Below are 20,369 nucleotides of genomic sequence, written 5' to 3' on the forward strand. Positions count from 1 at the left end.
TCAACTGGAGTCCTACTGTGATTTCATTATCCCCCAGCAAAAACAGATGTAAGAACTGAATATCACTATTTCTAGGGAGAAGACAAAAGCCGTTAAAAAAAAGCCAAATTTTTTTGTAAAGTCTTTATGGAACCATCCTTATATACACATCAGAAAGGAGCAGACACCACCATTTTCCCTTCTTCTTTGTAGTTCACCTTTAAGGAAAAGATCTTTAGTTCTCTGGCCTCACCATGTATAAGGCAGGGATCAGAAAAGAGCACTCTAGCCAAACAAGTGCCTTTATTTAGTTTGACTGGAGGTACAAGAGACCAATATTTTTACCTTAGAAACAACCAACTTCCAGCCCTTACCTCTTTGAAAGCCTCCCTGAATTCCCCTCCTGGGGCCATTCCCAGCTGTTCTGTGATGTGAGCAGAGACCTTCAGCAGAAGCATTTGCATCAGTCCTGACATGACTCCATTCTACCAGAAAAGGGAAAAAACTATTAAACAGGAAGCATCAAACTGTATGGATTACTAGGAAGTACACACAGACATTGTGCCATTAGCAATCACTGAGAACCATCAACCATTCTGATGAAGAAACATTGTAGCCATCCTCTGGAGCTGATTTACTGCTGAACACCATTCGCATTATTTCAGCTTTCATCATTTATATGCAGGATCATCCTTAAAAATGCTCTTTGAGCAAACAATCTGGTGTGTAATCAAAGAAATAATTAAATAAATCAGTCTTGTTTCAGCCCCCCCCGCCCAAGGTGAGAAGAAAGCATCTGTCCATGCGAACCGTAAGAGTAGCTCATACCACACATTTGTAATTGAATGAATTAGAACAAACACTGCATTCTCCTCCAAATATAAGTAACACAGAACATGACCATATTTGCTCTGCATTTGTCCTGCTAGAGGGATAGTGGAGTGGGCTACACCTAGCAGTCTAACCATGAAACAGCTAGATTCTTCAAACAGCGCTGAACACTGGCTGAGTCCAATCAGACCTTCCTCTTTCTAACCCAGAAAAGCAGAGCACCAGGTAGTTTCCTGTTCATGGACTTGCAGATGAGATCTTAAATAAAAACCCTGAGCTTGATCCACTGTGGGCATAAGAAGGGATGCAACTTAGGGGGCTGGCAACTGTAGCACTGCCAGTTTCCATGAAGGGAAGACAACTTTAAACTCGACCTGGGGCTGCAGAATAAGGGAGAAAGGGTAGTGAAAATGAGTGTTCATTCACAGAACACAAAGGACAAATGCTTCCACAAATTCAGGAGAGGTCCCCAGCAAGAGAATAAAAAAAAACAAAAAAACAAAACAAACAAACCGGATGTACTTGTGGATAGACTAGACAATAAATACAAGCCCCCATCCTTAGGCTATATTTCAGTAATCTCTCAGCAGCATTTTACTCACATAATTGTTTGTGCATTTTCATTTAAGACTTTAAATCTCTTTATCTGCTTCAGCCTATCACCTATTATTTTCTTGAGTCTGAGCAAATAGGACAGGCACTGCGTTTTGGGCAGATTAAGAACATGATTGACTGAAATACACTGCAGTTATGTCCTTCTGCTACAAAGCAGGATGGAGTGTTTCCATCACTGTTCAAAAAGAAAACCCAGAACACAAGCGAGAATTAATTACATCTGTCCTAAAGAAGCAAACCGCAGCAAGTGATCTCAGCAGGAATCCAGCCTCAGCCGCTTTAGTTTAAAAAAAATAAAAAAAAAACTCTTATTTTGCTGGGGATCTCTCCTGAATTTGTGGAAGCATTTGTCCCATGCGTTCTATGAACGAACACTCATTTTCACCACCTGCCCTCTTCCCTCCCACTCTCCTTGCTGGCCTGATGACTTCTCACTCCTGGTGCACTTCACGTGGTAGTTCCCTGTGACCTGGCCTGGCCTCACAACACCACCTCCCCAGCCACCTCCCTGTGGCCAATTTCTAGCTTGAGGAAGCAAATGGGCACCTGGCATAAGGGAGGGTGGGTCATTTCAGCCATAAGGTGTGGGGTGGGAGGGAGGAGAGAGGGAGGGAGAAATCAGGATGAGAGGTGAGGTAGCTCTTGGTTATAGGGTTTGGCAGTTTGGAATTTGCTCTTTTCTAAGAGTCCTGAACTGTCCACTTTTCAGAAACCCTCCCTTCTCCCCAGCACAGCACTCCCTGTCAGTCATTGCTAAAGAACCCTGGGATGATGACTGGGTGGCTTTGACTCTTTGACTGAAATCAAGGCAAAGTTCTGCTGTTTAGGTTGAGCTTTGCTTTGTATTTTGCGTCTCCACTGCAAATCAAAACTCAGGATGTGAACCAACAAGAACTGAAACTGGAAAAGAGGCCTCAAAAATCCCTGCTAACTAATCCGGGGCATTTCACACTGCTCTAACACATCATGCTGTCACAAACAGGGAGCAGGTTGCTGAGAACAGCCAGTTATGCTGTAGAGTAGGTGGGAAACTGTCAAAAGCACAGATGGCAGTTAGGGGGCGAGCTCTTATTGAGAGTCAGTGGGACTTGGGTGCCTTTGAAAATATCCACCCAAGGCAGGCTTGATTACTATTGGGAATGGGTAAGATGCACAGTGTTTCTACATATACAAAGGACCCTCATCCATAGGCAACTTTATTTATTGACCTTATATTTTGAAATGGTCATTCAAAGAATAGCACAAGAATTATTATAATTTAAAGAGAACAAGGTCCAATATCGTGTTACTCGCACTGCCCCTAGTGGCACAAAAGGAGAGTCATCCCAAGTCCTGGCAGGAACTGCTGACTACATGACACTACAGAGCTGCCATCATGAGCTTTCATAAGTCTCCGATTTACGAAAAAATATAAAAGGTCTAACAATGATTTGAAATTAGTTTTCTATGAGATTTTCATTGGTCTTTTCCTCTAACAAAGTTGCAAGGCAAAAAACTAATGCATTCATTTTTAGATATAATAAGCAAAGAGTAATATTTTGTTCCTGTTTTAATTGTTTAGAAACTTTGATGATGATCCCTTGATTGCACAGATGCTGTGTAATTTTGGTCATTGCTTAAAGAAAACCTTACAAAAAAAATGTAACATTTAAATACGTTGCAATATCCTGGTCTTTGAGACTACATAAATACAAAACAGGAAGGACTAGTTATTGCTCTAGCTACATGAATCAGAGAGAGACCATACACACACAGAAAATTACTAACTTCTTATTCACATGTGATTTCAGATTGGCAACAAGTGTTCTTGTTTTGGGACCAAGCCTGTAAATATCAACTCACAAGCAGTCCCACTGATGTCAATAGGACTACCTACTTATGCTGAAGGTTCAGGATAAAATCAAAATATCTGCAGTAGATTATGAACCTGTCCTTTTAACTTGATTATTTAAGACACCATTGATTGGTGACCCAATGCTTGTAGTCTGTTCAAGTTATGATAAATATACCATTTAATCAACTTTTATTTGTTACCCCACTGAGTAATTTTAACTTCATTAAACACAAATACAATTCACTGTTTGATAAAGATAATAAAGGACTGAATTTACATTTGCATACACACCCACACATTAACAAGCAGCCAGTTTGGATAGGACCTGAACATAATCCACTGACAACCCATCCACGATATAACAAAGAGCAAATACTAACATGATGTAGAATGGAATTAATAATGAAGGGGAAAAGCAACCAAATCTACCACTCAGAAACTATATACCCAGAACACACACATATACAAGATGTCTGGCTAAAATTCCATAAAATAGTGTCAAAAGAACATTAAGGTTGCAAAGTTAATCTCCAGTCCTGCAACAGGCTCCATATGGTGAAACCCAGGCAGAGCCCTGCTGACATCAAAGGGGCTCCTTGTACAAATCCAACTATAGAATCAAGGCCGTAAGCACTGAAAAGCCAGGAATTGCCAAAACCAAGGCTTAACAAACAACCTTAACTCTGAGGGTTTGTCTACACAGTGAAGTTAATACAAAATAAGCTAGGTTGTGAATTGAAAGCACAATAGCTATTCTGCACTAGCTCCCCATGTAGACACTCTTATTTAGCACTAAGGCTATGCCTACACAGCCCCACACTTCGGGTTAGGGGAGCATGAACTGTAGCCCTAACAGTGCTTTTGTGCAGTTTAGCTTAATCCACTTCAAGAGTGCCCATATGGGGAGCTAGTGCAGAGTACCTATTCCACAACAGCTATTCCAGGCTATTTCCCCATGTAGACAAGCCCTGACCATTGTAGCTATGCTCACGCTAGGGCTGAAGTGCTAGTAGGCTTGGTAGAAGTTGGTAGCAGCCATGTTTCTGTTTGCTGAACTACCTTTTAGCACAGATAGATTTAATTTTCACTGAGGTAATCATACCTGCTTTATGGCTTGCTGAAGTTTCTCCAGATTGATTTCTTTGGCTTCCTTTAGTAATGTCTTTTCATCCATCTTTAACATAGAAACTCTGTATTGGCAGAGCTCAACCACAACCACATCGGGCTGCACCTCCTGTATTGTCTGAAAAAGATGAATTTATTTACATAAACGTGGACAAGATGGAGAGCTACTGCAGCAAATATTGATTTTTTTATGAGAGCTATTCGTAAGGTATGGGGCTTAATAGGAATCCATTCCAAAAATCATTTTCAATTAACACGGCAATGAAAAATAAACTGCTTCAGGCCATTGATATTGCTCCGAGTTATCACGTGCTTTTAGCACCTATGTATTTGAAGAAAAATAAGGAAGCCAGTGAAAGGTATTACCTGCCAACCATCTGAGGACAGGAACATGGAGTAACAATTGTACTGGAAAAAATCTGATTTTAACATATTCCCTGCATGTTAGCAATGTTCATTTTAAATGGTACTTTATGACCTTCTGCATCACAAACCTAGCTGGGACAGGCCTTTCCATCAGCAAGGACTAAATCAAGAGCCCAAAGTACTGGAGGGACTGATTCTAGCACAGGTTTCCTCCTGCTCAGCTTCCAGTGCCAAGCAGGGTGGTGGGGCCAATCTATATTGCAAAGTTTGCATGGGACAAGGAGCTCTGCTAGCTCTTCAGACCTGTCCTGATTCAGCTATTTCTGCCCCAAAGTTTGAGAAACAATCTCAGTTTTTACAGGCCTGTTCCGCTTCCCACAGTCCTAGCACGCAGAGCAATTAAAAGTTCCTTCCAGCTTCCATTCTCAGCATGATCCCACAAGACTATGCGATAACATATGATCATGTGTTAGCATCACAAAAATGTTACAGTTTCCTGGAATGACTGTCATTAAATCAATAAGTGAGAATGCAAGCCCTAAAGCCAGCTACCTGTACTATACCTGCATCTGGCCTAAAAATATACAATTAGGTGCTTTTATATCAATTACTGATAACATTTGGGACTTGCTAATAGTTCACTTTAATCAAATTATTGTTTATACACTATGGCTTACAACTTCGTACCATAATCCTGTCGACCCAACAAGCTAACCTTAGGGAAGGAGTCTAGGAAAGCACAGGGCTGAGTCAAGAGACTTAGATTCTATTCTCAACTCAGCCACGTACTTGTGATATGGTGATTAATTACCCTTCCACAGCAGTACTGAATCATTGACCCAGGTTCTATAAAGTGTGCCATACTTTGGAGGAGATGTAAAACCAAATTCTCAACCATGTATGAATACAAAGGCACTCATGGCACTTTGCACAAGATTAGAGCTGTGACGTCTTTAGTCGCTATGCAACTTTAATATGCGGAAAAAACACAGACACAGTTGGGTTCCAAATAACTGATTTGAGGGACGGTATACAAAAATACTAGGCCTAGCTACATAAATACACTGTTGCTCTGTTAGCATCTAGTGGCTTCTGCAATAGAAGACAGGGATGTCTATTAGAAGCTACTTAAAGGGATGCTACCCAATCCTATACACTACCATGCATGTTAGTTGCAAAGTCATGGCTGAATCATGCAGTTATATTCTGCTACCCTAACCCCAAAATGCCCTGACACTATAGCAAAATTCTAATTATTATGAAAACAAGTTAGTTTCTTGTTAACTTTCCAGGATGTCATAAATATAAAGGGAAGGGTAAACACCTTTAAAAGCCCTCCTGGCCAGAGGAAAAATCCTCTCACCTGTAAAGGGTTAAGAAGCTAGGATAACCTCGCTGGCACCTGACCAAAATGACCAATGAGGAGACAAGATACTTTCAAAAGCTGGGGGGAGGGAAAAACAAACGGTCTGTCTGTGTGATGCTTTTGCCGGGGACAGAACAGGAATGGAGTCTTAGAACTTAGTAAGTAATGTAGCTAGATATGCGTTAGATTATGATTTCTTTAAATGGCTGAGAAATTAAGCTGTGCTGAATAGAATGGATATTCCTTTCTGTGTGTCTTTTTTGTAATTTAAGGTTTTGCCTAGAGGGATTCTCTATGTTTTGAATCTAATTACCCTGTAAGGTATTTACTATCCTGATTTTACAGAGGTGATTCTTTTTATTGTTACTTGTTTTTTACTGTTACGTCTATTAAAATTCTTCTTTTCAAGAACTGAATGCTTTTTTTTCCAGTGTTCTTAAGATCCAAGGGTTTGGATCTGTGGTCACCTATGCAAATTGGTGAGGATTTTTACCAAACCTTCCCCAGGAAGTGGGGTCCGAGGGTTGGGAGGATTTTGGGGGGAAAGATGTTTCCAAACAACGCTTTCCTAATAAAATAAACCCAGATAAACGTTTGGTGGTGGCAGTGGAAGCCCAAGGGCAAAGGGTAAAATAGTTTTATACCTTGGGGAAGTTTTAACCTGAGCTGGTAAAAGTAAGCTTAGGAGGTTTTCATGAAGGTCCCCACATCTGTACCCTAGAGTTCAGAGTGGGGGAAGATACCCTGACACAGGCATATAATAAAATGTTACTGAATGGCTCCACTTGCATGCTTACCTTCACTACATCTCTTTTGCTGCTGTCACTGAAGTGGGCAGTACCAACCACGAACACCTTAGACCCTTCCTCAGTGACAAGTTCAGTCACAGTGCTTGGTAGATTGGGCTTTTTCTGTCTCTTCTTCATCTTCATGTCCAGGAGAATTTTAAATGCATCTGCATCAGCTACAAGTTTTATTAAAATATGCACATCTATAAAAAAGTTTACTTTGGCCATTGCAACACAATAACATTGCATCAGTAACATAATGACAAAATGTCCTCATGACCTAGTGCAACATCACTGTCATTGTAGTGCCATGATACAGAATCCAATATGTACATACCCAAGTATTGCCTAGAGAGAAGGACCCTGCTTAAACACAAGCTGGGTATAACTATGATCTCAACAACATAACAAATTTACTTTAGTTTTAAAATGTGGGAGTAGATAAAACCCTAGACTAATATGCCCTTTTTTCATCATTGCTGTTTTCAGATTTGGCCTTTACAGTAGAGCTTTGGCAGAAATGATGATGAAATTCCCCCATTTACATGTCTACCTTTTTTATACAGGGTCATTAGCTCCTTTTTAGACTAGTCACCACATTCTTGCTAGTAGTGCAAACATTTAGCTTTACATTCTACAGTTATGACATGTCTTTTTTCCTGATCAAACTAATACATACAAATATTTGGTGATGCGTCTGAAGTTTCCTTTTGGTCATCTTCCGGTGCATCGGAGGAGGACATTGGATCTGCAGCAGCCTGCATGAAATAAGAATTCAAAGGACAATGGGAGTTATAATGAAATGTATTTTACTCCTCTCTCCTTGTTAGTCTGGTTAGTTTGAATCCATGTATAATATTTAAACAACTAAAATTACTTAGTGACAGAGAGCAAAATCTGATTTTTCAACAGCTCTTTTGTAAGCTGGAAATTTATGATATGGAAAAATATATTCAAAAGGCATTTAAAATCTCTTTTGAAAGAGATAGTATTTATAACTAAGACAGAGCTCACACAATCTGATGAAACATTCTAATCGAGCAGACTACTCTCTAAAATATTACAGAGAAGAATCATGTGTGTTTGCTTTTAGAATCATCTGTGCACAGATGATTCTAAAAGTATTGCTACTTATGGAAAACGTATTTCACAGCTTTTTAACTTGTGTACCACTGGAAGTCTAAGAAGAGTGCAAATCAGATATCACAAACTATCTACATTCTTTCAAAAGGGTCTGTTATGTATTATGCCATTTTAAGTTATATGTGTGACAGACACAGAGACAGACTCTGACTACAAAATAAGGCCTGATCCTGCAAACACTTATTCACAAGCTACTTCCCACACATGAATAGTTCAAGTAAATGCACACATGTAACTCTTTGAAGGATTGAGGTCTATCCAACTTGATATCCAAATATTTACCTCAAAAATTTTACAACTTGAGATATCTGAAGCAGCTCTTTGACTAGCAAAATCCCTTCAATTCCTAGTTAACATATAAGCTTTAACATCATACAACTACAGACAACGCAGACTTGGAGCACTCCCTGTAATTCAGCCTGCAGTATTTTGGGACTGACCAAATCTCCAAACAAGTCAGAGAAATATAATTAATGCCAAAAGATACTACAAACAAAGTAAAGCCCAACTACGAGCTATGTTTAGGCAAGGGCATTATTTCAAATTATTTCTGGTAATTGTTGGGAGGATCTGGAATTCTTCATCAACACATTCACAAGCCAGTGACTGGATGTGGATCAATAATTATTCAGAGTTCCTTTCAAATGAAGCACTGGTAATGAATCAACACCTACGAATATTTACTTGGTAATCAACGTAATTTCAAAGGATGTACATTTCCTATTTTTAAACCTTCAAGTTTGTTAGTTTCTTCCTACAAAAGACAAAACAATGCCTCATAGGAGGAAACTTTTCACTACATCTACCTTATTCTTTCATACCACAATATTTCTGCTTTCAGAAATTCTAGTACAGTTTACATTTATCATGTTTGCCATCCAAGGTAAAAACAATTACAAACTTGGGTACTTAAAGTTAAATATCCAAACCCATATTTAAAAATCTGAACACAGACAACTTAGGTGCTTCAGTACAAATATAGCTACACCCTTTATGCATCCAAGTTTGAAAGTTTGGACCAAGATGAACAACCCAACACACACACACCATAGTAAATTATTATTTGGTGACTGCAAGTTCATCTTATATGGCAGTTTCAACAGCATCTACCCCATCACAGATCCCATTTAATTCACATTTTTACCTAGAGGTGCCTTTTTGGGGGCACTTTAATTGAAAGTAAGGACAGACAAAACGTACCTGATGCTTGAAAGCTTCACACTACTTTTAGCAAGGAAGTTTTACTTCTCAAATCCTTGGGGCGTTTCATTAGTCTAGTCAGTAATTCTCAGTTGTTAAATACTAGGGGTGAAATCCCGCTCCTAGTGAAGTCAATGGGATTTTTGCCATTGACTGTGAAGTAGCAAGGCTCTCAACCCCAGCCTGTAGCAATCAAACTCCCAACCTGTTTCTGACTTCAGCTCTGGAGTACCCAATTTAAGTAATTCAAGGCAGTGCACAACATACCTGTTCTGCAGTAAAAGAATATTTATAGACAAGATACAATCATCAATATAATCAAGGACCCACTCAGCCTCTGAGTACCCATTCTCTGAGCCTTTCAGAGTAAGCAACTCTATTCAAACATTAATAATATTTCATATTATATTTTTCAAATATGTGGCATAAAAAAAACCCCTTAAATTCTGCCATTTGTAATGGCTTTATCAATATAATGAGGGTGAATTGGAGGTGGGGGTAAATGCTATTTGCCAGATGAAACAGTGTCTTAATTTTATGATTACTACACACACACACACGTCTTCCATAGCAAAGTATTTCAGGAACATGGGAAAGTGAGTTGAAAGAGAAGAAGGGAAACAGAAGGAATTCAAGGGTGGAAAAAGGCATCTAGGCCACAATTCAGCAAGGTACTTAAGGTGCCTACAATGGGACTACTCACATGCTTGAAGTTACTCCTACAATTTTACCATGAGCCCTTGAAGTCAGGTAATTAGGTGAGAATCTCAGCTTTTACTTAAAAATAAAAGAAGGGTACACTTCTACCCCTCCCGGTTGCAGAGAAAAGCCTGAGAATAAACCCTAGGAGTCCCAAATCTGGACAGCAAACAACCACCACCCACGGTTTAAATTTCATTTTTTAAATCTCATTATTTTTAAGCCAATCCCATGATTTTTGAATGCTTAGCGCTGGTAATAGTGGGCATGTGCTTAAGTACCTTGCTGATTCTGGGCCTCGTCAAGTGCTTTCTATCATCACTACTGGGGAAGAGGTTATTCCAAACCTTACCTCGGGCTGTTGCTCCTCCTGCATTACTGAAGTGTAGTTTAATTTCACCAATCTGAAGAGGCCTGTAAAAAACTAAAAGGTGGGTGGGGGAAAATAAAAGATTAAGGGCTGTAACTAGCAAAGGTTGGAGCACTTATGAAAAACTAAAGAAAAATACTGAAAAATATAGGCATTTCCATCCCCCACCTTCTCCAGATAAATAGAAAAGATAATAGAAGCAACCTAGAGATATACAGTACAAACTTGTTTATGGAAAACATTTTAGAGACAGCAAACACATCTGGATCAACAGGAGTTGGAAATATTGGGGATTTGAAGTTTGCTAGCCCAGCTACCCAGTGTTCTGCAATGTACAGGGTTATATCAATTTCTGCAGATCAGCTACACACAAATGGAAATACAAGGGAGGGTGTGGGGGAAGAAGAGAGTTCTTGGTAATAGGAAAAGTGTTGTTCCACTGCATGTGGTTCTCTATTTTTTTCCTGACGTGACCCATATCACAACAGAAAAAAGAGTTTATGCACCCTCTCCTTTATTTTGGCGACTCCTCAGTCACCTGGCTAAAGAACAGGAAGGTGCTCACAAACCCCACACCCTGGACCCATTTAGTGGACTCTCACGCCCCAGGCTGAGAACCCAGGCATTAGTTTTTGCCTCCCATAACGAACATTTGTTTTGTGTGATGCATGACACCAATATATTATGAACCAAGAGGCCTGAATCTCAGTAGCCCTAAGGCCCCTTCACACACCTCTCTGTCTGGAAAAAGAGGCCTTAGTGGAACTTAAAAATCAGGCTGTTTGGAGGCTATGGTGACCAAATGCCCTGATTGTATAGGGGCAGTCCCTATATTTGGGGCTTTTTCTTATATAGGTGCCTATTCTCCCCCCCCCCCCCCCCCCATTTTTCACACTTGCTATCTGGTCACCCTATTAGAGGCTGCTGAGATAAGTTTGCCTAATTCATCCCACTCTTGTTTTCAAGCTGCATTCTTCCACGCTGCAGCATATACCTGGAATACCTTCTTTCTCCCTGGACCCAATCATGCAAGGTTGGTAAAAAGGGACTTCAGTTATAGTCTAGGGCAGGGGCTCCCAAACTGTGGTATGCATACCCCTGGGCATATGTGAGATGTTTCTGGAGGGTGTGTGGGAGAAAATATGTAACGGTCACTTATTTATTATTTATTGCATTTTCATAATAGGCTACTCAGACAAAGCTTTAAAACTCTGTGGGAATTTGTTATATAAAATATGGTATTTACTTCAAGATGTACCAATGAGAACAGATACACACAGACACTGATGTACAGAGCCCTCACCTCCAATCACTGTACAGCATGGGTTCAGTTGCCCAGCAATTGTCCAGCCTAACTGAGCTCAGAACTTGGGGGGAGAGGGGGAGGGAGGAGGAGGAGGAAAGAGGGGTTTTGGTTGTATACGTCACATTCTAACTATATCTGTAGGTAACAGTGAAATATGGACAGATGGCTAAAGACAACGTTAAGAAGAACACACACACACACACACACACAAGCGATGAGAGGGGTAGGGGTACGCAGGCAGCTGGTAGATCTGGAATGCGGTGTGCAATAAGAAAAGTTGTGAACCTCTAGTCCAGGGCATGCAGCAGATTGTAAGAACTATTGAACTAAAGGACTATTCCTTCCTTATGCAAACTTCTTCCACAGATGGTTAAACCACCAAAATAAATGTTAATACAATAAAGAAATAATGAGCATGCAGGGACTTGGAATCAGAGTCTTCTGTAACCTGGTTCATGGAGATAATATTGTTCAGACACCCACACTTAGAATGCGAGCTTTTTGGATCAGGGACCAGATTTTACTTCATGCTCTGTACAGCACGTAGCGCATTGACGACATCTAATAAAATCAGGCATGACTTCGCCCTCCATCAAGTCAGTCTACCTGAACAGATCATGGAAGACACTCACCCAAGATTATCTTCTTTTTTGCACACTGGGATGTAAGAGACACAAAGACTGTACATACTCCTTCACCTCTATTGCAGTACATTAAAAGGATAGCATTTTAGTCTTTTGTTGCAGGCTAGATTTCTAGTTTTCATTCAAATGGATTTTTATTGCTTTCCGGCTGCCACTTAAAGTTGGATATTAGAAGAAAAAAATATCCAGCAGGGCAGCAAGAAGCATCAGCGTGTAGCTCAGACAGCTGCCCATATGTATAGACCAGCCTTAATGATTCACGCGATAGGGTTGTCTACTGCTACTGGTCACCCAGAAAACTGGAGAGGGGCACGGGGGGGGGTTGGGACAACTGCAGTTCAGGCAACAAGACAAATTACAATGAGACTAAAAGCCTGACTCTGCAGACTCTTTGTAGGCAGAATTCCCCATGAAGTCAGGAGGGATGCTATGCAGAGAGCAGCTACAGATCAGGCTCTGAGCCTGTGGGGCAAACTACATCAACAAAAACAAAAATTACTTACACAAAGACTCCAAGGGATTAAGTTCCTGATGATTTGTCCATACGCAGACAAGAGTTGTAAGTATGCAACATAACTGCTAACATTCTTTCAAGAAGAATTATTTTTCTTACAATGTGCAGTTAAGAACAAAACCCCCACAACTCCACCTGCTTTTTCTTTTTAAAAAAACATATGCAAAACTTAAGGTAAAGGGATGGGTGTAGCTGAAGTGCTATTTTAACTTACACCTGTCTTTTATGCCTCAGTAGCATTGTACATAAACATAATGAAAGGGAGTTCCTGCTCCAAATAGCTTGCATGCTAAACAGACAATGCAGACAAGCATAACTCCAAATTAGCTGTGCCTCAGTTACTGACCTATTCCTTTGTACTAGGTCAACTTGGCACTTGATTTTCTCATTTATATACAAATACCCAGAGTTTTTCCAGCATCCGCATACATCTGAGCTCTAGAGGCAAACTGAAAGGTTTGGTAAGTTTGAACACATGCCTTTTACCTACAGTTGGGAGTTAAAGAGTAAATTACAAGATCCATTTAAAAAGCAAACTCTTATACATAGGCTTGGAAGGATTAGGTTTATCATCAATAAGTATCACTGTACAGACAAAAAACAATGAAAACCTATTTCCATCAATAATAATTGAAATTTATGGACAGGCAAAGTAAGAAAAATGCTGCTTGAGAACTAGACTTTGATTTAAAGATATTTACTCTGTATATTTTGACATGTGATGTTGACAATTTGTGTTTTAGCAATTATGAAGCTTTAGGTTTTTGAATCTCAATATCTATTGTCATTCATTGTCAGACCCCCTCCCACTGTCTGACACACACCCACAATTTTGCACAACAGTGAAAATTTAAATTGATAAAAATTGAAAAAATGCTTAAAAATAAACACTGAGATTACCTGTTGAAATTATTAAAAATAAAATAAAATTGAGTTCTGCCAAGCCACGTTATACAGAAGCATCAAGTGATTCTAAATCATCACACAGATAAAATTTAAAACGACCATCTCCAATTCTCACCAAATTGTGGATGCCACTATGCACAATTAACATAAATCTTCTCTGAACTTTACCTAGTTAATTCTAGCCTCAACCGCATCCTTGGTCTGTCCTGTCTATTTGGAATGTAAGCTCTTTGGGGCAAGCACTGTCTCTCACTGTGTGTATCATGCCCATCAAAATGGGTCGCCAATCTCAGCTGGAATCCTCTAGGCAGTACTGCAATACAAACAATGATATGCGGCACAGTAAAGCTGAGGTTGACCAACACTTTCCATTTTAAGATTCTGTTTTCAGTTGCTTATAACTTTGCCAAAGTTAATTGTTTGGGCTGAAATTTACCATGCTGGCTGTCCACAATTTTTTTGTGAGAGGGGTGGAAGGAGGAAGATTTCAGACAATGGTTCAACCACTTCCAAAAACAAGACCAGAGAAAAATATATTGTTTTTCCCATGTTAAAAAATTCTTACAACGGTACTGTTAAGAAGCTTTAGCACTCCCATGCTTGGGAGCATGGAGTTGAAATTTGGCAAGGGTGTTGCCATAGTACTAGGATGTGGTTTTTGCAATCTTACTGAAAATCTGTTCAAATTTGTCCACGTTCAGAGCCTCTGAAAAAAAAAAAAACAAAAAAATCTCAGTTTGCACATGCTCATTAGAGACTTGAGAGTTTGGCCTGAAGTTCTACAAAGATTCCATCTGTACTGAAAAGTATATGCTCTGTCCCCACACAGCTCCTATGGTCTGACCACATTTCACATGCACCATCCCATTGACTCAGAGTACTCCACCCCAAGGTTGCAGGAACCGAGCAGGACTTTTCTTGCAACTGCTCTTTTCACCGGCCAGCGACTGCTGCAGCACCAAGCAGAAGAACTGAGAGTAGGGAGACTGTCTCTCAAGTGCTCACAATACTCCTGTGATGGGTCCCCCCCTCCCCTTCGGGATGCTGCCTGGAACTGGGGTACCATTGACCCCGCCTGACCCACCAGCCTGTATTGCTGCTATATGCTGTATTGCTGAGGCAAGCCAGTCAAGCCTTCCCCCAGGCTTCAGACTGCACTTTACCAGCCACATACAGGTAGGGACACACCCAGCTGCAGCTATACATAGATGCTGAGATCAGCTCTGCATGGGAAGGCTCAGCTAAGGAACTGCACAGTACTCAAGTGCACATCCCCTCTGGAGTGTAAACCCAAAATTATACTGTCTTGAACTGCATAGAGAACTGTACAGCATAAGCTCATGAAATTCGCCCTCTCCCTCAATGTGGAGGGGAATATACACAGCTTTCTGCCCCAACTTATGATTTTCACACACATTGGTTTTAGACAAAACAAAAACAAGTTTATTAACTACAAAGGACAGATTTTAAGTGATAATAAGGGATAGCAAACAGATCAAAGCAGATTACCTAGCAAATAAAACAAACATGCAATCTAAACTTAATATACTAAAGAAACTGGTTATAAGTAACAAATTCTCACCCTAAATGTTGTTTTAGGCAGATTGCAGAGATTCTTGAAGACAAGCTGCATTTGCTTGCAGCTTAAAACACCAGATATTTCTTTCACAAGACACACAACACTCTCACCTGGGCTCAGCCCTTCCCCGCAGTCCAGTCTTTTTGTTCTCAGGTGTTTCCAGCAGTCCTTTTTCTTAGGCAGGGAGTCAATGAAGAACGAACCACAATATGTCACTCCCCTGCCTTAAGTAGTTTTTGCATATGGCGGGAATCCTGTGTCTCCCAGTTTGATTCCCACCCCACGTATTATCATGGAGTCCAGTACCAGCTGACTTGGTCACATGTCACTGCAGCCATAACTCAGAGGCTGTTTGCAGCATCCCCAGGAAGGCTTCCCGGTGGGAGATTAGCATCTTCTAAGACCTATTGTTTTCCTTAATGGCCTTCATAACCAGCCATCTAGACTGATTGCAGTCTGCCTAGTGGGCATTCTCCAGGTGTAAACACATTTGTAATAGATGCATAGACAATATTCCTAACTTCAGACACAAAAATGATACATGCATACAAATAGAACAATCATATTCAGTAAATTATAACCTTTCCAATGATCTCATATGCCTTATCTTGCATAAAATACATCATAGTTATGCCATAATCATAACAATATCTCTATGAAGAATACATGGGTATAATGCCACAACTCCCATTACTGGAGCCCAGGCAGCAAGGGGAAGAATGAGGGAATTGCTTGAGTGGCAAGGAGCTGGGCTTGGGGAAGGGCAAGTAGGGAGACTGGGATGAGGAATCAAAAAGAGATGGGAAGGGGAACTAGGTCACGGAGCCAAGAGGGGCACGTGAGGGAGGTGAGACTGGTGAAAACCGGAGGGGCCAAGGGCTGAAGGGTCTGTAACCACTAGAGAACACTCTCCTCCATAGCCTGGAATGGAACACAACATTCCCTAGTCCAGGGGTTCTCAAACTTTTGTCCTGGTGACCTCTTTCACACAGCAAGCCTCTGAATGCAACCCACCCCCCCCGACTTATAAATTAAAAACACTTTTTAAATATATTTAGCACCATTATAAATGCTGGAGGCAAAGCAGGGTTTGGGGTGGAGGCTGAGAGCTCACAATCCCCCATGTAATAACCTTGTGACCCCCTGAGGGACCCCGAGCCCAAGTTTGAGAACCCCTGCCCTAGTCTCAACACTCCTATGCTGTCAGCAAATAGCTGTGAACCCCCCTGGCAAAGTGCATGCCTCATCTCCTCTCTGCTGGCTGGCCTACACAGAAGATAACCTACCAGTGCTATAAATTACTCATTTAGCCCAAGTGGCAGAGGTTTGTGCTCTGGATCTAAAGGTTCCAACTCTGCTGGTGACCCACATTGGAGTCAATATGGTTCCACATAAGGATATTTGTTTTTTTCAGTTTGCTTTTTAAACACGCCCCCCACCCACAAAATGATATTGCAAAACCCAGCCCTCAGAAATTAGGACATGCCAGCATGAAGGTTGTCTGTGCAATCTTAATTCAGCCCACTCGTTCATAGAATCATAGGGTTAGAAGGGACCACAAGGGTCAGCTAGTCCAGTGGTTTTCCAACTTTTTTTCTGGGGACGCAGTTGAAGAAAACTGTTGATGCCCACAACCCAAAGGAGCTGGGGGATGAGGGGTTTGGGGAGGGCTCAGGGCTGGGGCAGAAAGTTGTGCTGCAGGGATGAGGGCTGTGGGGTGGGGCCAGGAATGAGGGGTTCAGGGTGTGGGAGGGGGCTCTGGGCTGGGGCAAGGGGTCAGGGCTCTGGGTGCAAGCTCTGGGGTGGGGCCAGGGATGAGGGGTTTGGTATGCAGGGGGGCTCAGGGCTGAGATGGGGGGCTCAGTACTGTGACAGGGGGTTGGGGTGTGGGAGGGGGGTTGGGGCTCTGGGTTTGGGGGGCTCAGGGCTGGGACAAGGGGTGCAGGCTCTGGGGTGAGGCCAGGGATGAGGGGTTTGGGCTGCAGGACAGTGCTCTGGATTGGGGGGGGCTCAGGGCTGGGGATGAGGGGTTTGGGGTGCAGGAAGGGGTTCTGGGTTTGGGAAGGCTCAGGGCTGGGAATTGGGGCCCGGGCTTACCTCTGGTGGCTCCCAGTCAGCGGCACAGCCGTGGTGCAGAGGCAGACTTCCCGCCTGTCCTGGCGCCACGGACTGCGCTGTGCCCTGGAAGTAGCCAGCAGCAGGTCCGGCTCCTAGGCAGAGGCATGCAAGCAGCTCCGCGCGGCTCTCGCCTGCAGGCACCACTCCCCCTCCGCGCAGCTCCCATCACCACTTCCGCGGTGCAGCGCGGTGTCAGAACAGGTAGGCATTAGTCTGCCTTAGCTGGGCAGTACCACCAACAGGACTTTTAACATCCCAGTTGGCGGTGCTAACCAGAGCCACCAGAGTCCCTGGGTGCTGAGCAAGGTGACCCAGTGCCTTACATGCTATTACCCAAACTTTGAAAAACACTGATCTAGTCTAACCCTCATCCAAGATGCAGGTTTTGTTGTGTCTAAACCATTGAAGACAGATGGCAATCCAGCCTCCTTCTGAAAATCTCCAGCGAAGTAGCTTCCACAACCTCCCGAGGCATCTGTTCCATTGTCCTACTGTTCTTACAGTTAGGAAGTTTTGCCCGAGATTTAATCTAAATCTACTTTGCTATCATTTCAACCCACTGCCTCTTCTCCTGCCCTCTGTGGCAAAAGAGAACAACTCTTCATCTTTTTATGGCAGGCTTTCAAGTATCTGAAGACCGTTATTATATTCCCCCTTAATCGCCTCTTTTCCAAACTAAACATACTCAGTTCCTTCAGCCTTTGCTCATATGGCTTGATTCCATCCCTTTGATCATCTGTGTCACTTGCCTCTGGATCCTTTCCAGTTACTCTGCATCCTTTTTATACATTGGTGACCAAAACTAGACACAGTACTCCAGCTGGGGCCTAAACAGCGCCGAGTAGAGCGGTACTATCACCTCCTATGACTTGCATGCTATGCCTCTGTTAATGCATTTGCCTTTTTACAACAGCATCACATTGCTGACTCATGTTGAAGTTGTGAACCACCACAACTCCCAGATCCTTCTCAGCAGTGCTGCTGCCAAGCCAGTTTTCCCCCATTCATGTAATTAAAGATCATCATACTGCACAAGATCCCATACGTTTTTTTTTCCACAGCACCCCTGTGTAAACCAATGGGCCAACTGACCAGCTAGTGCATCATAAAGCATTCTCAGCTGCCCGATTTCAGTCCTTTTAATTCAGGGCTCAAATTTTATTCCTCCAAAATAAGACAGCTTAACTTAAGTTCCAGTTATAAACCTGTCCTGGGGTCTCCTGAAGGAGCCCAACTACTCCAGGCAGGTCTGACTCCTCAGGCCTTCTGCTTCAGCTTTCCTCCAACAAACTAGTTTCCAACCTTCCTGGTCTGCTCCCTGCAGGGCTGTACTCCCAGGCCATCTATCTGGCAGTTAAGGAGGGCCTCTCTACTCCCTTTGTATATCTAGCCTGTGCCCTGAAATCAGGCTGTCCTTTATATCCCAGCAGCCTGGCTCTGAGACACAGTCTTAAGTCCTGTTTCAGAGTAACAGCCGTGTTAGTCTGTATTCGCAAAAAGAAAAAAGGAGTACTTGTGGCACCTTAGAGACTAACCAATTTATTTGAGCATAAGCTTTCGTGAGCTACAGCTCACTTCATCGGATGCATCCGATGAAGTGAGCTGTAGCTCACGAAAGCTTATGCTCAAATAAATTGGTTAGTCTCTAAGGTGCCACAAGTACTCCTAGTCTTAAGTCCTGTGATCACAGGACTTATTTCCTTCAGCTGGGAAGGTGGGCTGACCTGACACAGGATGCATCTGAGCACTGACACCCTTACCACATCAGCTCACCCTATGACAACTGCCTCGTACAGTTGCAGTACCGAGAATGGAACATGCTCTGGGGATGAGTTGGGGTTGTATAGTGAAGGAGGCTGTTGTCTGTAGGACTCCTGCCTCATTTGTTGAAAAAGTCAGAAGGTTTGCAGTAAATAAGCCCGGGGACTGCAGGAACTGAAAGGATGGTCTCATGATAAAGTCAGTTAGATGCTGCACTGGAGAATTGGATTCTATCTGTGCCTCTGCCACAGAGTTTTCAGTGTGATGCTGGGCAAGCCATTTAACCAAACTTTTCCCAGGTGGCCACTAATTGTGCGTTCCTCATTTTCTGCATTTCCATCTTGACACCCCTGGGGTCTGATTTACAGAAGTGCTGAGTGCTCACATCTGCAACTGAAGTCAATGGGAACTGCGCACATAACAAATAAATAAAGTGCTATAAAACGTTATGTGTTCTTTGAAAACTCAGGCCCATATCATCTCAAATTAGGTACCCAAAATTAGTGGACACTTCTGACATTAATGCTTCTGTGCCTCAGTTCCCCATGTGTAAAATCGGAATACTACCACTGTAGCTCCCCAGGTGTCGTGAAGAGAAATCCATTAATGTTTGTGAAGCACTTAGATGCTACACGGATGAATGCCATACAAAAGCGCACATGAGGAAATGAGTAATTCTCTTATCAGAGCAGGGTTTGAATAGTGTGTGGTAAATAAGACTGGGGCCACAGTTTGAGCAATGAGGAAAAAACAAAAGATTGAACAGCTGCTTGTTCAGTAAGCATCATCTATCCTGTGCACTGAATAAGGCATGGGCCTCTAGAAAAATAATAATAGTATGTAACCATGTAATTAAAGCCTGTATCAGAATGTATATGCACAAAGAGGCTGAATTAAGGTTACATGGGCAAGCTTAATTCAGGCTTTTGCTAACTTTTCAGTGCTTGACTTTTCGATTTTAACATTCTTATAGTGTAGTTTCTTTTTGTATGTAATACAAGTAACATATACAACCACATAATACTAGGGAATCTCAAGAAATTACTCAACTCCTGTTCACAGGTCTCAGCACTGCAACAAAAGAAGACTGATATTTCAAAGTTACGCAAAGCCTTCCACAAGGTCAAAGACCCCAGAGTCAATGCAGCCCATAGCAGGAGTGAGACTGGGACATTTCCTGAAACACAGCAGTGTTGCCTAGTGGAGAGAGCACTGGATTAGGACT

The 20,369-nt window shown here is 42.1% G+C and overlaps 1 protein-coding gene across 3 annotated transcripts in view; it reads right to left on the minus strand.

Annotated features, from left to right (window-relative positions):
* The window catches only part of TRABD (TraB domain containing), a 51,350-nt gene that overhangs the window by 22,643 nt on the left and 8,338 nt on the right, over positions 1-20,369 (minus strand). For 2 of the 3 annotated variants that reach the window (XM_074942379.1, XM_074942378.1), the window contains 5 exons: positions 10,299-10,370; positions 7,584-7,662; positions 6,914-7,080; positions 4,362-4,502; positions 354-464 (listed from right to left, as the gene is read on the minus strand). In XM_074942379.1, the coding sequence (XP_074798480.1) occupies positions 354-464; positions 4,362-4,502; positions 6,914-7,080; positions 7,584-7,662; positions 10,299-10,322 (522 nt within the window). In that variant the 5' untranslated portion in view covers positions 10,323-10,370. Of the gene's footprint in view, positions 1-353; positions 465-4,361; positions 4,503-6,913; positions 7,081-7,583; positions 7,665-10,298; positions 10,371-17,419; positions 17,473-20,369 lie in introns of all 3 variants that reach the window. The other variant, XM_074942380.1, reaches the window with a different exon arrangement.

This window comes from Natator depressus, chromosome 1 (assembly GCF_965152275.1).
Source record: "Natator depressus isolate rNatDep1 chromosome 1, rNatDep2.hap1, whole genome shotgun sequence".
Classification (NCBI taxonomy): domain Eukaryota; kingdom Metazoa; phylum Chordata; order Testudines; family Cheloniidae; genus Natator; species Natator depressus.